Raw genomic sequence first — 17850 nt, 5'->3', positions numbered from 1 at the left:
CGTTGATGATTGTTTTATGTGTAATAAAACCCCGAGTAAGTCAATCGTTTGGTGTTCCCCGACGCGTGACGCTGGACTGTGGCCACTGAAGCGTGACTGTGACTGTGGTCCGTTAAGCGTGACCGCTACAAGGCTGAGTGACGCACTAACGGTCATCACTATATATATTACATGTACCAGCACCGCACGAGGCAGTGTAAGACTGCACACGCGAACTGTCATGTACTTCATGCATTTAATTCTGTCAGTTGTAAGTCAACATTACCAAATAGGCATGAGGTCTTCGTAATGGTATTTCGCTCAGTAGTAAGTGAACTATGTACATCGTACGTTTCATGCATGTGGTCATCTTCAGTTAATGATATTCAAATCTTTAGCTGCTGGTTTGTTAAAAAAAATATGTATGGTAATTTTATAGTGTCATATGATAGGAATCATAAAGATATCTACACTGATGACCGCCAGCGTAAACTATTGACCTGGCTTTGTGACCTATACGAAGATAATATTATTGACTTGACGTACTGCAATGATAAAAGCAAAAATACAACAAAAAATCAGTATTATATACGTACACAGGTAGAAATTTTATTTGCAAATGTTTTGATTTTTTGATTTATAAGAAATATGGGGAGTTCGGGATGTGAAGTACAATGTCGTTTGAAGAAGGACTTTAGGTGGTGTTCGAAATGAGTTATTAATAACTTGTGCTTGAAATTTCTGCACAACCAGAAACACTGTTCACAAATTGACAAAATATTGACCATTATTAATATGAAATATGATAGATTTCACCAATCATAAAACAACCCAGACAACTACAGGCTTAGCCACGATCAAATACAAGCAAACATGCATGTGCAATGAACTCTGTGTGCAATTTACAAAAACAGCCATCATATTTGTTATGACAGATATGTGACATAAAGACAAATATATGCACATATATATGAGATTACTGAAATATGATTTGTTAGTTGTTGTTACATGTCAAAAACATGTACGAAAGAAATTTATTCCCATCAAACATAATATTATGTGATCGCGAGAGATATGCGTTGAGATCTCCATGGTTTTTCCGTCATTTTACTGGTATGCATATATAAATATTATGGTAAATTTTGTTTAGTTTCACGTTTTCTTGGCATATGACCCCGCGTTGACATTGGATGAAATTATTTTAAAAAATAATCGTCACATTAAAATTTGGATTAATGAGGAACAAAAAATAAAATTAGGTCTACTTGCAATTTTATTATTTTGAGATACTAAATATAGAGATTTTAAGATAATTTTAGGTCAGTGCAGATCCAAGAATTTCCGAATTGGGAGGGGGCGTGATTTTTTTTCTTCAGCTAGGGGAGGGGTCTGAGGGCTACCTAGAGGCCCCAAGTAGGTACAGTGGGAAGTCCGTTAGAAACCTCCGAAAGATCCTCAATTTTAAAGACGTTAAGAGCAAAACGAATTAACCATGTCAACGAAGAAGAATCAATATATAGTGTTGGGATTATTTGAGGAAATTCCCACCCAGTCATACTTAACAAATGGAATTTAGCTCCCTACATGCATATGTAAATAATCAAGATGTATGCAGAAGATGTTGTGTTCAAATTTCAAAAGTCTATATCTATCATGAAAATGATTTCGAAATTGAAGGACCTTATTGATTTGCGTCCTGACATGTGTATACCAGTCAAGGTCCCACATTTTTGCGATTCAGTTCCGCGAACCAGTTGGGGATGTCAAACCCATAGCACGCCCCTATCCTATTAATTGGAAAAATGTTGCATTTACAAAGAAATTGAAATTAAGAAAAATTAAGAATGTTATTGTATTTACGAGGGTTGTCCCAAAATAACGTAGACAAGTGGCGTTATTCAGTTTATCGAAGGGTTTCAAGTAATTTGCATTCAAATTATGTTTTGAAATTAATTAAGTATTGTTTAGATAAAATCACTGAAATGAAAGCATGTTAGATCATAAATTCGACACGCGGCGCAATGTCAAAAACGAAAATTTAAAATCAACAAAATAAAATAAAAATTACGAGGAAATACACTTTTTGAATGAAAAAAAAAATAGAAAAAGGATACTGTACATTTATATTTGTTAATAGTTCTATTACTAAGTTTACTCAGAAAATGTTATCTAATACAATCTTTCTTTCTTCTTCTTTATTTTTCTTATGCGGATAATCCTCTTTTGTAGCTCCATAGGAAAACGGGTTGGCAGACCGTCGAATTTCACGTGGAGCTACCGAGTTCTGCAGCAACATTTCTTTGTGTGTGAATGTGAGCAAAAAATTATGAGCATCAGAGAAAGATATTAAAAATATTTTATCACATTAAAGAATTCAAACTCACATTTCAAATTATCAAATAAAGTTTTAACAAAAAATAAGGAAGATGAATACCCCCTAACCCCCCCCCCCCCCCCCCCTTTTACATAAAACTATTCCGGGAATAGTTTGACCCATCTGACAGTTCATGATTTAGGTGACATTCAACAGCCAATCAAATCCATGTTTACAAAGCTTGTGCGAAATTGAATGTTGTTTACAAAACATGGTGGCACACAGCAGCGGTTCACGAAACTCTGAATTAATGGAATAACCCTGTGTATTGATTGTATTCTTAATTCTGATATTTTTTATTCGATACTCATCAGGTAATGCAACTGAACTGTTTGTTTCTAGAATTTATGCTTTATTTTATACAGAAGGGGGGATTTAACGAAACACTACAGCGTGTTAAAACATGTTCACAACAATGGTTCACCAATACTTTATTTTCTCTCAAAAATGAAATAAATTTGAATGGTTATTTTTTTTTAAAATAAAAGTGCTCATTTTATTAAAAAAAGTACATTCTCTTGCCATGATCCATACTTTATACAGCACTATGCATGGAGTATTCAGCAGTGTACACATCTGTACACAAATTATAGTCTGTTATGCCTATAGTCTGTCCCAAGATATTTATGCTGCACATTTGGACGATTTTTGATAAAAATATATATACATTTAAAAGAAGTGCAACTGAATTTAATGAAAAGGATATATATTCATTGACACATCATTTTTCACATGAAAAAACCAAAAGAATGAAAACAGATTTCTTACGGAGATTTATAATCGAGAATGTTTACATCTTTTCTCCATTCGAAAGTCACATATACCTTGCACAATTTTTCATTGTCATCATCTGGGCTTGCTGTATTAAATAAAAAATCCTCGTAGACTTCACAATTTTTAGCCATGTGTTCAAACCTGGTAAGCTAACGGGCGTTTTATCTTTGAAATTTTTCGTACTTTTGAATGAACATCGCTTGAACCCTGAGCCAGGTGTTTACAAACATCAAGTTATTATGTAAAATGTGAATAAGGATATCTTGGGACAGAGTATAGTTGGGAGAACAGAAATTTTTAAAAAGAATTTTATTAGAGTTTACTTTTTTTTAAAGTGATAATGCATTGTTTCATTGATTAATCTTGGGTCTACCATCAAGTATTGGCATATATGATATAATGATTTATACATTAATGGTGAAGTTTATTTGTTCAACTGTTTTCACGTGTTTGAGATTTTTACACTCTGTTAGTTGACTATTCTGAAAATTATTTTGAAGACAAGTGGTCATTACTTATCATTTACATTTATGATGTTCTTAATCTCTTGTGATTTTTGGTAGACCCTGTAGCAACATGTCATCCGTGGATGAAGACAGTGTTCCGGAACTTCCTCCAGATTCCCCGGGAAGCTCCGTTTCCAGTAGATTGATGGTAGGTTTCCAAATAATCACAGCATACTGCCCAATACATTGTTGGAATTTCAAATGAGATGGTTTTATGCTACTTTAAAAATAGCTTCGTGCTACCTGAAGTGAATTGTTTCAAATGAATTTCATGGTTATATTATCATGGTTTGTTAGCTTTTTTATTTTTGTTACATTTCATGTAAATGCATCTTGTTGGAACAAATTTGAGAAAGATTTTTATTTATAAAAATGAAATGCAACTGTACCTATATTATAAGATTTAAAAATCTCAGGGGACAAAAAATGCATTTGTAAGATTCATGAATTCATGAATTGCTTATAATCAGTGCTAAATTTTAACAAGAGTTGTTTAATTTCATTATTTTAACAGCACTTATCCTGTTAAATTGAATTAATTGTCTGGAAACTGTTATGTTCACAATTAAATATGAAATGCTGACAGATCTGAAAACTGACAGTTTTATGCTTTGTTGCTCTCTGCATGTTTTGATTTAAATTTGTTCCTACTTCTGACATCAGGAGGAATATGAGGAACTGCTCAAGCACGCAGTGGTCATCCCGAACTATGACCCCAAACGAATCCCACACACAATGACAGAGGTCAGGGGGTCGTTTCCACAGGCAACGAGAGAGAAGCTTGTACAGATTCAAAGAGAAGAAGGTATTATTTCATGAGACCTCTTCCTTCCCTTGCACCTATTAAATATATTGTAAATTCTCTATTTTACTGGGTTTAGTACATGTACTTTATTCCACTATTTCTCTTTTTTTGTTTGTCTCTGGGGCATTTCTCAATTTGCTTTTTTTTAACCTGAAGATAAAAAATAAGTACCGGTATCGCTTTTTAAAAAAAGCAATGAATTTTTAACAAAAGCAGCAGCATTTGACACAGTAGACAAAATATTAAGATGCCTAATAACCTAATCATAACATTGAATTATTTGTTTAGCCATGTTGACTTAATATTGTTCAAACAAAATGTTCACTGTTTTCTCTCTTATCACAGAATCAGAAGATGATGCAGACACAACACCGGTGGTTGTCAAGGTAACCAGAGAAGCACAACTTCCTGACTTTGGTCAGAGTCCTATTGGTTCCCAGCATTCTGAGCAGTCGGACCAAGAGACGCCGCGTAATGCCATGTCTGCTGGTAAGGCCAAAAAAATAAATGTATCGGTTCTCAGGCACCGCCACGTCAGGCAAAATGCTGCTGCATTGATTAACTGTTTTGCAATTTTGAATTGGAGAATTACTGAATTTTCAATCAGAACTTAGAATATGAAAACTGAGTTATTCCCCTTTGCAAATCTTGCAAAAAAAAAATAAAGAAGCACCTACCTGTTGCATTTTTATTATTTTGAAATGTGTGGCCCCGAGAATCAACATGTTTGTTTTTTTATTCCAAATAATTATATTGCAGAAAGTTTGATGAAGTAGATGGCTTCTGAATAATTAAAACTTTCTTTTTAGAAAATATAAAACCACCAGTGTACCATCAAGTGCATATTGTTAGTGGAAACTCTTATTGAAAAGTAAAAAAAATGAGAGAGGAAGAAATTAAAAACTTTATAAAGAGAGAGAGAGATAGTTTGTAGAGTACAGGCATTTACATGTTAATGAACTTATACAGTCAATACATGTCTGACCTGTTTGAATTGTTGTATTTAATGAACTTGATAATATACATTTCATGAGTGATATGTAAATAATACAAAGATATTAAATGTGTCTGGGAGTATATAAGGTTTTTAATTCTTTTCATTCCTTAACCCATTTTTTCAAAGAAAGAGTACCCCCTTCCATGAAATATATACTAGTTGATCAGAGTCAAAATAGCAAAAGAGACTGATTATTTATATGTAAATACTTGTTTAATTTTCAGATGAAGAGCAGCACAGAGTCCCACCTCCTCTCTTTCAATCAAAGAACACCAGCCAATCAGAGAACCAGGAGCAAGGTCAAAGGTCATTCCATAGTGAAGGTCAAAGGTCGTTTAGAAGTGAGGGTCAAAGGTCGTTCCAGAGAGAGCAGAACACGATAGAGACTGAATACATGTCATCCATTGACCCAGACGTCACAAAGATGGAGGGAATGCTGGACCAATGGACCATAGATCTAAAAAGAAATGTTTTGGTAAATTAAGAGTTATGTATTCACTTTTCCGAACATGTGACAATTGCTCTTGCTTATGTTTTTTTTTCTTCTGTAGTTTGAGGTATTGTCAGAAAAAGTTTGCGTAGTGCATTGATGCAAAAGTAGAAAGAATACTCTATTCTCTTTGGCCATGAAATTTAGGCAACGTCACATTTGATCTCAGTTTTATTGTTAAGGTATTCATTTCCTTTGATTAAGTGAGATTAAAGTAAAAAACTAAGCTGCATGCGCCCAAAGTCGGACCCTGAAATGAAACAAAACCAACAAACAAATAACTGTAATAAAGTTGTCAATAATTAAGTATATATTTTAACCATTCTGACAAGGGAGGATGGAATATTTATTATTTAAGGAATGAATTCAATATTTATTAGTTTTATACGATATAAAATGGTTTGGGGCAGTTTACGCTTTAAAAACCGTGAAGCGGTTTGTAAAAAAGCGTTGAACTGTTTCAAACCATTTTATATCATATAAAACTAATAGTGAGCGCAGCTCGCCGGCGCGCAGTGCCGGGGCGAAGTGAGCTCTACCGGCAGGGCGTGTGTGAATAGAAAATTTGGACTATTTGCACATTCATTCAATGGATTTTTTTGGCGTCAGTAAATCGGACCAGTAATGCCTTGTTTAAATCATCCCATTAGTTCCCTGTAATTATGGTTTCCCATTTCACACTCTCACGAGAACAAGATATAAGACTATGTTCATGCATTGTAAGTATACTGCTGACACGACACAACGCACAGACTAACGGAGTTATCGTCCTTTCGAGTGACGTCACAATGGATTTCTTACACATCGATCCGACAGAATTTTTCGGCGTCAGTAAATTTTGACCCACAATGCAATTCCTCAATGTCGGTCGATCTCATTAGACTGGATAACATCTCGCGAGAATTTGAGAAACAGATAAATTATGTAATTTTAAGAACATCATGCTTTTAAGTAAACAAAACAGTATATTTCGCATAGTTTTTTTCCAGGGTGTTTTCAAAGAGACGGACGACACTTGACCAACGTGAACTTTGACGTCACAATAAGGGAAATTACTCTAAGTAGTTATTGTAAATCTGCTGAAATATAAATACCAAAATCTTCTCAAAATCTTGCAGAGCTAACGAATGGGGACATTTCCTCAAAGATAGGAAACAGCTGTAACTTGCTCTCATTTGGATGAATGCTCACATTTATTTTATTCACTATATTTACAGTAATTTCCAGGAATGTTTTTTTAAAAGCGGCCGTGGCAACATCATTCAAAAAATCTTTGCAAGCAAAAAGAAAAAGAAATTCTCAAAATCAGGAAAATTCTAATCCGGGTGAACAATTGGGAGTGCGTAGTATGTCTTTAGCTCTTTAGCTGCTCAATAGTGTCTTTATTTTCCCTTTCATTTATTACATGCTCCCGGGGGATCCATTTTCCTTATATGATCAGCAAATTTTTTTTTTTATTTGTAAATTTGATTTTTTTTTAAACGGGGGAGGGGGGACTCTGTGATAAGTCAATTTTTATATGTAAGTTTAAGAAAATTGTCTGCTGCAAGAAAAGAGGAAATAAATTGTAATGTACATTATGTTAAAATCTTTATTATTCAACAACATTTTATCTGAGATAAATTCTATATATAATTTGTAGATATCAAAGTCTTATGAATTATGAATAATGAAGATTTACTGGAAAAATAGGCATGTTTATTTTATTCTGCATTCAAATTCATTTATTTACTTTACGTTGCTACTTTTATTTTTATTGTTTTATCATAATTCATTATTTTATCACATGCTGCGCTCGCCCCAATGGTCGCACCGTAATACATATTAAATATTAAATTCATTGCTTATAATTTAATTTCATTTTAGATAAAAACAGTCATTTGACCTTTGAAATGGTGTAAAATTGGACAAAATTCAAATGTAATGTCAGGCGTATTGATACGTTTTTGACATTAGTCTTACTGTGATGTAGGCAACATTCTTTATACGATATAAAATAATCTTTTAAATTCTTATTTGTAGGCGGAGTTTAGTCAGGCCAAGATTCGCATTGTGGAGAGGAGTAAACAGACACTTATCAGGGAGCAAGAATGGCAAGTACCTCAATCATACAACAAGTACCTCAATCATACAAGTACCTCAATCATACAACAAGTACCTCAATCATACAACATGTACCTCAATCATACAACATGTACCTCAATCATACAACAAGTACCTCGATCATACAACATGTACCTCAATCATACGACATGTACCTCAATCATACAACAAGTACCTCAATCATACAACAAGTACCTCAATCATACAACAAGTACCTGGATCATACAACAAGTACCTCGCGGCATCAGATCAGGCCCGGGGCCATAAAACTTAGACAAGCTCATTTTTGATCTCAGTCTCACTTTTCCACTATATAATCCTTTTGTAAAAATAAGACCAAAATCAAAAGTGAGCCCATCTAAGTTTTATGGCCCTGGGGCCTGAGTGAGCCCTGAATTTGCAGATTGTTTTGCTATTTCAAAAAGTGGAGTAATAAAAAGTTTTCCAACTTGAAGTTGAAATAGGAAAATCAACATTTTCTCCTTTGAAAACCTTGCAATAAACACAAAATAACTTACTCCACACTTAATATTGAGTTTTTGGACTGAGAAACTAAATTTTTTTTTTGCCTATTCAAAATATAGGATATTAGATGGCATGAGATGTATGATTTTTGTCCCAAGTGTTTTCTTTCCCCAGTCTTTGACAAATGGATAGAAAACACTAGACGGGGGTAGAGGAAAATCATTCATAGTAATCTTGAGGAAATCTTCTATACATGTATCACATACCCTGCCAGTATATAAATTTCGATGATTGATTTTACAGTCAAGCTTATTTATCTTGAATGCCATATAAAATGGAGATATAGAATTAAATTTGATATTCCAACCATTTTAAATAACTGTTTTCTTTTGGCAGCCCAGTCCTGTTTGACTGTATTTTTCTTCTGTTTACTTTCATAAATGTTACGAGCATCTTTCCTTGTCTTTATGCAGTTCTGCATCAGAACGCGCAAACCTTCAGAATGAGATAGAGAGAATGAAGGAACTGATGCACACGTATGAGACGTCGATTCAGCGCAAAGACCAGGTGATATCAAACCTGACGCAGGCGCTCAGTAAACAAAAGGACAAAGAGGACGCCATGAAAACGTTCTCCGAGTGGAAGGTCCAACATGTAGACCTCAAAAGGGAGGTAAGTGTGTATAATAAATCACTGCTGGGGCTGTATTAAGATGGCTCAATGGTTGTGGCCGCTTTCAGACAGTATTGATATTTTTTAAAAGGAGAGTTCCTAATTAGAATATAGGAAAATCACCAAATTTAAAAGGTATGATATGTAGATTTGTTCTTTAATGAATGTTACATTATAGCTAAAGACGTCATATCTAAAAATTAAGGACGATTTAATTTGTAGTCCATCCTGCCTCCTTAAAGGATCTGTGTAAAAAACAAAGCTTGAATAAACTGGTCTTTTATGCTCAAGAACTAAAAATATCTTTACTCTTTGTAAATATGAATACAATGGTGGATTAAATATTGCTCTCTCACTATATTGACCAAAAAAGGCTTTATATGAGGCTAAATATTCATGTATTTTTTACTCTTTCTAGTTACTGGTATTTAATAAATGATTTTTATTGATCAATAGAAAAATGGGGGATATCTCTGTAAAATACTACCAATAAGACAATGGTGTAACCATAGATATTCACTAGAACGGGGAAATGATGAGAATTGATTGAATTTTTGATTAGTGAGAACTTTTAATTAGTGAATATGAATATCTTCAAACTCAAATAATTTGACATTTTTAAACTACACATAAGATTCAAATATTATGATCCTGATTTAAGCTTGTACATCAATTTTTCATGTAGAAATTTGCCGAAAAGCTTGCAAGTCGCTACCATGAGAGGCGGCTTCAACAGAAGGTGTGGGAGGCGTGGCATTCGGTCATCGAAAACAAGTGGCGGTCCCGCGTAGAGAAGGCGTGTCAGGCCAAGGCACAGGAAGTCTGTTTACAGCTGACCAACGACTACGAGGCAAAAGTGGCAGCGGTAAGAGAGATACAAACGATAATAATTAAGGCCAAGGGGGCTTGATGATTTTGGCCATTTCTAGACTTTTTAATCTCCTCTAAGGCCACATCAGTATAATTTCTTGTTCATCGGACCCAGCATGCTTGTATTAAAATAAAACTATGCAAATAATATTATTATTAATTTCTCGCATCCAGGAAATTCTGTGCTGTATTCCGTTCAATTTCCGTTTTATTTTTCGCATTTTAAATAGTTTTAATCTATAAATCAGAAATAAGTAAACTGAATCAGAAACTGTGTTATGGACTTTCCAGCAGGCGGGCGATTTTTAGGCGGTAAATAAATAAATCTGTGCGGATGGTTATTTTTTTCTGTTTCTTTATGTAAACTATGGAAGAAAAAGTTGTCAGAGAAATTTTTTTTCAAAAGGTACAATCATTATGAATCAATTTTTAAAAGGGATGATATTTAGAATATGAGATACTTTCATTTTCATTGATATCTCAAGTCCCTTATCACCTTGAGAAATACCAGTTGTAAATTTAGGATTGCATGATTATGAAATTTTGAAGAAAAGGTAGATTATATTTTAATTGCATTGTACTTCTAACCACATTGATATCTCAATGTGTCCCTTACCAATTTCAAGTTTCTTGAGTGAATTTTTTTTAACAGCAAATAAATTTTGAAAACGATGTTGAATGTTATACCAGAAAGTTGTCTGATAAATTGATATCTCAAGCATTCCATACCACTTTGCAAGAGGATGGTAAATTGAAATTTACTCTTTTGCTCTTTAGTTGAGCGAGGAACTGAGTGCAGCCCGCGAGGAGATATGTGATCTACACAAACAGCGTGACCAATATGAGGAGGCCATGAAGAAAGCGTTCATGCGCGGTGTGTGTGCACTCAACCTTGAGGCCATGACCATATTCAACAAGGACGACCAGAAAGGTATTTTTTTCTTAGACCAGCTTTAAAAACATGGCTGCACACCCCATCTTTTATACTGTTAGCCAACTTTTATTCATTACAACTTTAATTTACTGTAATTCCTTTAGGATTAATATCTGTGTAAAATCGTGAGAATTTTAAATTCTCGCTTTTAATTTTCTGACATATGTAAATTACATGAAACTGTGATTAAATTTCGGCTTTTGCAATTTTATGTTCTCCCGATTTGATGAAAAAACTGTGAAATTGCGAAATTAAGTACTCACGTAAAGTAAGGAATCTAAAGTACCCGAGATAAACTTGTTTGCGGAGACGACTGTAATTTTCTTGCTTAAGATGTGGGTTATCTTGGAAATAAAAAATCACTAGCATTTAAGGACTGTTTCTGGATATGCTCCAGAAATTTTTTGAAATATCAAATGAGGAATGTACACAGTGATCACACTTTCTATTCATTAAACTGAAAAAATCGTCAACATCATTTTTCAAAAAAAAAATTTTTATTTCGCATCTGCAGAAAACAGGCCCTCTGGAGACCTTTCTGACAATTTGGAGAGCAGTTTGCCGGACAAAGACTTCAGCGCCCCAAAAACCATCCCCCAGGAGGCAGTGTTTACCTCAAGACCTGAGCATGAGGCCCATGCCCCCAAGGTCATTACAAGTCAAGGATCAAGGTCATCCACACTTTCTAGTATGGCCCAGTCCAAGGCAAACATGGTGAGTGCACAAGTACTTATTCTTAAATTTTTGAAAATCTGCAAACCTTGATGATTTATTAAGGACCTTCCTTCATATCTTGTAATCTTGTATACATTCTTGGCCTAAGATAGTAAAAAAAAGTCTTTTCCTTTATGTTCAAATTAAAGTTCTATAATGTATAATTTCTTCTCATTTTCAGGCAGCTTCAAGGGTGACAAGTTCCCAAAAGGGGAAATTGATTCCAGCCAAAGTGACCAGCAAGATTGACAGCCATCGACCCAGTTCTGCCACAGTGGGTGGTGTCAGAACTCCTCGCCCTGCCTCCTCAGGGGGGTCACGACCTGGTGACCTTGGGGTCAATGGTGTGGCTCCGCCCATGAGTTCTGTTATTGTAGAGAGACACCAACCTGTTTCTAAGGTATCAGCCTTGTGTAGAACATGGTACATTGGCCCTTGTTTCTGTAATAAAAGTTTGTCCTAGCCATGTTTGGATGCTGCTAATGCAGGTAGAGGTAAATAGAGGCAAGCATGCCATATTATGATTATGTAGGTCAATCCTTGTACAAGAAAATAGTCAGCCATTTAAAGCAATACATGAAATAATTGCAATTAACAGCAGGGGACACTTCACGTAATTGAGAGTTAGACACCTTTTGATGTATTTATTATTATATTACAAGGTAAATCTTTATGTTGCATGTGATATAAGAATAAAATCGAACGAGTTTTGTAAATCCAAAAAAAATCCATAGCTTCATCATAAATTATATTCCCTATTTGGAATTTGAATAAAAGTCTTTGATTTTAGATATATGATATAAACAACATCACACTGTTGTTTTGATCTCGTCCCTGGTATCAGCCCTCAGATGGTACCGGCCCGCGCCCTTCGGGCTTGGGCCGATACCAACCGCTCGGGCTGATACCAGGGCCGACATCAAAACAACAGTGTGATATTCTATATATATCAACTTTGATTATAAAGAAACAAGTGCCTGTTGTGCGATAGACTGTAGATGTGAAGAGTGGTAATGCTGAACATGACTCGTAAAATGCAAGATTTTATTTCCCTCCCCCTGTTCCTTCAATTCCTATATTATTAGTCTCAACATCAATGAGCAGATCTAAAGGGGGCTGGGGGGGGGGGGGGGGTGGATTCAAAAGTCTGTGTAGTAACTGATGGGTTGATATTTTGTGTGTAGAACATGATTAATCTTCACATATATACTTTTTTATGATAAAATATATTCTTTATTACAATAAGTGTGTTTGGAAAGGGATTCCTCAGGCTTAACATCCTCATAATTAGACAAATCAGAAGGTTCAGAAGTTTTGATTTCTGTATTAAACCAAATAAAAATTTAGATATGAACAAAATGTTTGCCAATTTTATTAAAAAAAGTCATTTTAATACTTAAAAAGAAAAATATAAAAAAAAGAAAAGTAAATTTTGATAAAATACATTTTGAATTATTGCATTGAATCTACATGGTGTATTTTTTTGTAGGAAACAATCGGAAAAGCCACCGCAGTGAAGTACCCCAGCAAAAAGAGCACCACCCTGGCAGATTATTCACAAGGGGGTGTGTCCCACAGAAAGATTGCTGGACAGACGTCATCAGGCCCCGCCCACTTACAAACTGTAAAAGTAGTGGACTAAGCCTAAGTGTGATATTCATAACTAAATATACACAAATATTTTATGCATTTAACTTATTTCTAGACTAGAATGATACACTGTTATCAGTTTCGAATGGAAATTAAGTTATTATACAAACATCTATGAAAGGATTTTTTAAAAATAAAACAAGGCATATGTAGAATTTTTAAAATATTACGAATTTCAATGTAAAAAGTTATATTTGATTATCTTGGGAAGAAAATATGACTAAATGTATATTTATTGGTTGTACATATAAATGAATTACTTTTTTACTGGTATTGATTTTTTTTTGGCTAAAATATACATAAAGTTACTGTAGCAAGTTTTGATTAGCAATTTGAATGATCATTAGCAAGAATAGAAACCTGCTGTGAAATGAATACCGATTTGAACAACCGAGGATACTTCTACCCAAACTATTAAACTTGTCTGGCCAATCAGTCTCAAAAAAGATTTTAAAAAAGATTTTCTTTTTCTTCTTATGTAAAAATCCGCCCCTTATGACCCCCGCCATCACATGAAAATCATGAATTAATTTAAAACAAACTTTAACCTTCATTTTCTAGGGATGCTTTCCTACAATTTTCGGCTTTCCTTTTCAAATGATTTTTAAAATATATATATTTTTCAATTAATTCACTTGTGAAAGTCCCAATTCAAAATGTTGCCTTATCAAAACCCATTGAATTTTAAACTAACTTTAATTGTCAAATGATACCGCTTCATAAGTTTGAGTTTTCAGACAAAATGCTTTTCAAAAGATAAATGCCGAAATATGATCAATAACTCTACATTCTCTCTGTAAAAAATCGATATGGCCCTTAATTTGTATACCTCTTACTAGAGGATGCTTAAAACCAAGTTCGGTTACATTTGATCGGGTACATTTACAATTTAAGACTGTGTTAAAAATGCACATAAAAGTGTACAGACTGATAGACAGATGGCAGACAGACAGGCGGACGAATGGACAGGCAGACGCACTTAATCTTTCAGTTAAAGGGACTTGGACACGATTTGACTTAAAATTTTCTAATTTTGTTTTTCCATTTTTAATGTTTATATTGATAAATATAGAAGTTTATAATGCTATGTCAAAATTTGAAAGTCAAATATCAAGTTATAAGCAAGATACAGAGTTCATAATTCTTTGTTTTGTAAACAAAGCTCGAATATCGTCATTTTTTACATTTGTGTTGTATCGGTGTAAGTTTCAATCAAATGTATCTTTCTTTTGTTGATAATAGTATTTATGAAGATACTGAACTAGTTTAAATTGTTTATTACATATTATTAAGGTCTTCCGTTTCCAACGGAAGACCTTTCTATTATTGTGCGGGAAAGATTATTAGGGTTTTCCGTTTTTCAACGGAAAACCCTTCTGTTATTCTACTGTTTCTTATTATTAGGGTTTTCCGTTTTTCAACGGAAAACCCTTCTGTTATTCTACTGTTTCTTATTAGGGTTTTCCGTTTTTCAACGGAAAACCCTTCTGTTATTCTACTGTTTCTTATTATTATTTTTTTTTTTTATCCGCAAATTTTGTGTAGGCCATTTCTCGTACATTTGTTGTCTGATTGTTATGAAACTTTCAGGGTATGTAGACAATGTTAATATCTCGAGACGTTTTTTTCAAATTTTTAAAATTCACTTCCGGTTATGAGTTATTGCCCTTTAATTGAAAATTGGGGGGTCTTTTGTCCAGAGTTGATCTCGGGAACTACAAAAGATAGTTGCATGAAATTTAGCAGAATTGTTGGTAACATTTTATAGTTTTGCTGACATGAAAAGTTTGGCAAAATGTTTTTTAGTTTTTAAGCTATTTGCCGGTAAAGTATAAGGTTTTGGGGGGTCTGAAATTTTGTTGTTCTTTGTATAATAACCTTTAAACTAAAAATATTTTGTTAATACATATAGAGCAAAAGTTGTTTAGAATAACGAGAGCTTTCATTTAAAATTAAGAAAAAAGGGCTGGCCCCTATAATTAGGGGTCAGCAGCTCATACACGTATTTTTCTGATAGCAAAAATCGTTATCATTTTATGAAAACAAATTAATTCAGTTATTGTTAATATATTAGATAATGTCATTTGGTGTTAAATTTAAAAAGTTCTGTGCCCTATTTTTTTCAAATTTCATAAAACAAATATGTGTGAATCGTACATGAACGAGTTAATTTGTCTACATAGACACACAAGCGAACAAATGCCGTTTTAAGGCCCAGGCATTTACTGCATTACATTGTGTTGCGTCTTAGATAAATTGTTGTGATTCAATTTCATTTTTTTTTCATCTAGGCTATATCATTTATGAATTCAACTACTTATTTAACACGTTCTAATCGGCCACGCAGAACAAATGTTTGCAATGTTTGTCGCGGACCCGCGAATGTAAACAGTAACGAACGGCATTGTAGAAAAGAGAGAGCGTAATGCAGAAGATAAGTTGTGCATTTTTCGGTGTACACATGCATTTTCAAGTTACTGTGAAACATATGAACATGCACAGGGAACAATACTACATATTTGTATAAGGAGGGATATATTCTCGTGTGAATCGTTTACGAGGAAATTCTGACAGCCACACTTCTGTCGACCATGTCGACGGATGTGTATGTTTCCATTGATCAGCCGTTGATAAGCTACGAGTAATAAAGGGGAAAAGATGGACATTAAAGTGTGTGATCTATTTGGATGTTATTGAAGAAGGTGAGGCTTTTTATTCCTTTTAAAGTTTCTTGTCTATAGTGGTTAAAATGTCAGCATGTTAACTGGTTAACATTTAGTCTATAGATGTACATGTAAGTACGTGCACACTGTCACTGATGTATGTTATTTTTCTAGTCCAGACAATATAAATCCTTTTAACAGAATTGAATCCCAAATGTTGTACCTTTCACTTGTTTTTTTCTCCTTTTTACCAGAATTTTGTGTAAATTACAATTCAATTTATTGACAAAATCCACATGTGGCGAAAGTCATACATACAGTATACAAATATACATGTAGTTGGTACTGTACATAGATTTTCTTATGATATGTCCATCGCGTATGAATTTACAAATATATCTTGATGATTTAACATCTGCTGGGTTAAGAATTTTATAAGAATTACAGAGTTAGATGTTTTGTTATGGTGTGGGTGTTTGTTTACTAACGTGTACTTTTTACATTGTTTACTGGATGTTTAGACTTGCTCGAGGTTCATTGGTGACTGGAAAGGATGACCGAATTTATCTATTTAAAAAAAAATCAGATTGTGAATTTTCAACTCAAAATTCAAAGCAGGGTCTAATTAGAAACATATGTCATTGATCATATTCTTGTGCGGAAGACTCCAAATGTAGACATAAATACCCTGTAGACATACATGTAACATCAAGTAAATAAAATTGTATACTTCAGACTTCAGAGTTAAAACATGACTAAAAAGTCTTTAATATTTTTATGATGCCGATCAATGTATCATTAGAGAGGTTTAGCAGACCAACGGGTACCCGGTACATGTACTTGTACATGTAGTTTACAAGTTAGAACTATGCGTACCACTCTACCAGTTCACATAATTTTTCTTGTTTAGCAGTTTTGATGTGTACTTGAATTGTCCTTGTTAATGTTTAAAATGTAATTTTTCATTTATATTCTCTTTTTTTAATCTGACTACTGGCAGTACTGGCATGCCAGCAGTTCTTGTCGAGGACCATTTCTCGCTGGTGCAATGTTACATCATATTTTCGTATATAATTTTATGTGTTGATAAAATGACGTAACAATGCACTGATGAAAAATAGTACTCAACGATAACTGATCGCATGCCAATATTGATTAATTACAGACAAAAACTGAAGGTTGCAAGTGTTATTTTTTATTGAACACCATTGTTTAAAATAACTTTTTATATATGTGACGGTCAGACCGGTTTAAATACCAGTGTTCAGTTGGTAGAGCACCTGACTAGAGATTCAGGGGGCCAAGGTTTAATTCCTGGTTTGGTCCTTCATTATTTCTCCCATCCTGTTACAATATTAAGGCTTGGACGTTTCTGTACTTAGCCGATTCAGTATATATCACGATACATGAGATGCGATACGATACATATCACGATACATTGCAACTAAATGAAAACATGAATAAGGGTTAAAAATTTATTCAATCTGTCGATGTATTACCGCATGTCCAAAGTTATTTTGATATATTTAAAATGAGCGTTGCACAATTTACAAATTACTTAAGTCTCATATACACTACTTTTTCATTAACAAGTAATCCAAAAGTTGTCCACACTCCAGATTTAGCTTCCTACAGGTTTGACAACTTTACGAGGTTTTCCGCCATCTTTGTACTTTCATATTAGGCGCGCAGACTAAAAAATAGCCGATATATGAAGCTCAGATATTTTTGGAAAATAAAACAAAGTCCGCATAGGTATCGTAATGTATTAATGGTAAATGTAACAATCCAAATATCGTCAAAATAAATACCGTGATGCACCGGTGCATCGGTGGATCGTTCCATCCCCATACA

General features: G+C 33.9%; 2 protein-coding genes across 2 annotated transcripts in view; one reads left to right on the top strand and one right to left on the bottom strand.

The window, feature by feature from the left end:
• LOC128170467 (complement C1q-like protein 4) overlaps positions 1-17850 on the bottom strand; it is a 290459-nt gene that overhangs the window by 183213 nt on the left and 89396 nt on the right. The window lies entirely within an intron of this gene.
• LOC128170459 (centrosomal protein POC5-like) lies at positions 2521-13463 on the top strand. Its single transcript, XM_052836231.1, has 12 exons — positions 2521-2667; positions 3691-3781; positions 4297-4438; positions 4784-4927; positions 5660-5910; positions 7948-8018; positions 8967-9165; positions 9851-10030; positions 10813-10966; positions 11484-11683; positions 11865-12083; positions 13173-13463. Exons 2-12 carry the CDS (start codon positions 3704-3706, stop codon positions 13323-13325), a joined length of 1791 nt encoding a protein of 596 aa, XP_052692191.1. The 5' UTR covers positions 2521-2667; positions 3691-3703; the 3' UTR covers positions 13326-13463.

This window comes from Crassostrea angulata, chromosome 2 (genome assembly GCF_025612915.1).
Source record: "Crassostrea angulata isolate pt1a10 chromosome 2, ASM2561291v2, whole genome shotgun sequence".
Classification (NCBI taxonomy): Eukaryota; Metazoa; Mollusca; class Bivalvia; order Ostreida; family Ostreidae; genus Magallana; species Magallana angulata.
Note: the sequence above shows the minus strand (reverse complement) of the source record. Positions and strands in the feature narration are given on the sequence as shown.

Excerpts from the sequence above, each read along its gene's own strand:
- LOC128170459 (XM_052836231.1), top strand. The coding sequence starts at position 3,704 with ATGTCATCCGTGGATGAAGACAGTGTTCCGGAACTTCCTCCAGATTCC. Across the intron at positions 4,928-5,659 it reads GCGTAATGCCATGTCTGCTG|ATGAAGAGCAGCACAGAGTC; the intron begins GTAAGGCCAAAA and ends TTTAATTTTCAG. Across the intron at positions 10,031-10,812 it reads ACGAGGCAAAAGTGGCAGCG|TTGAGCGAGGAACTGAGTGC; the intron begins GTAAGAGAGATA and ends TTTGCTCTTTAG.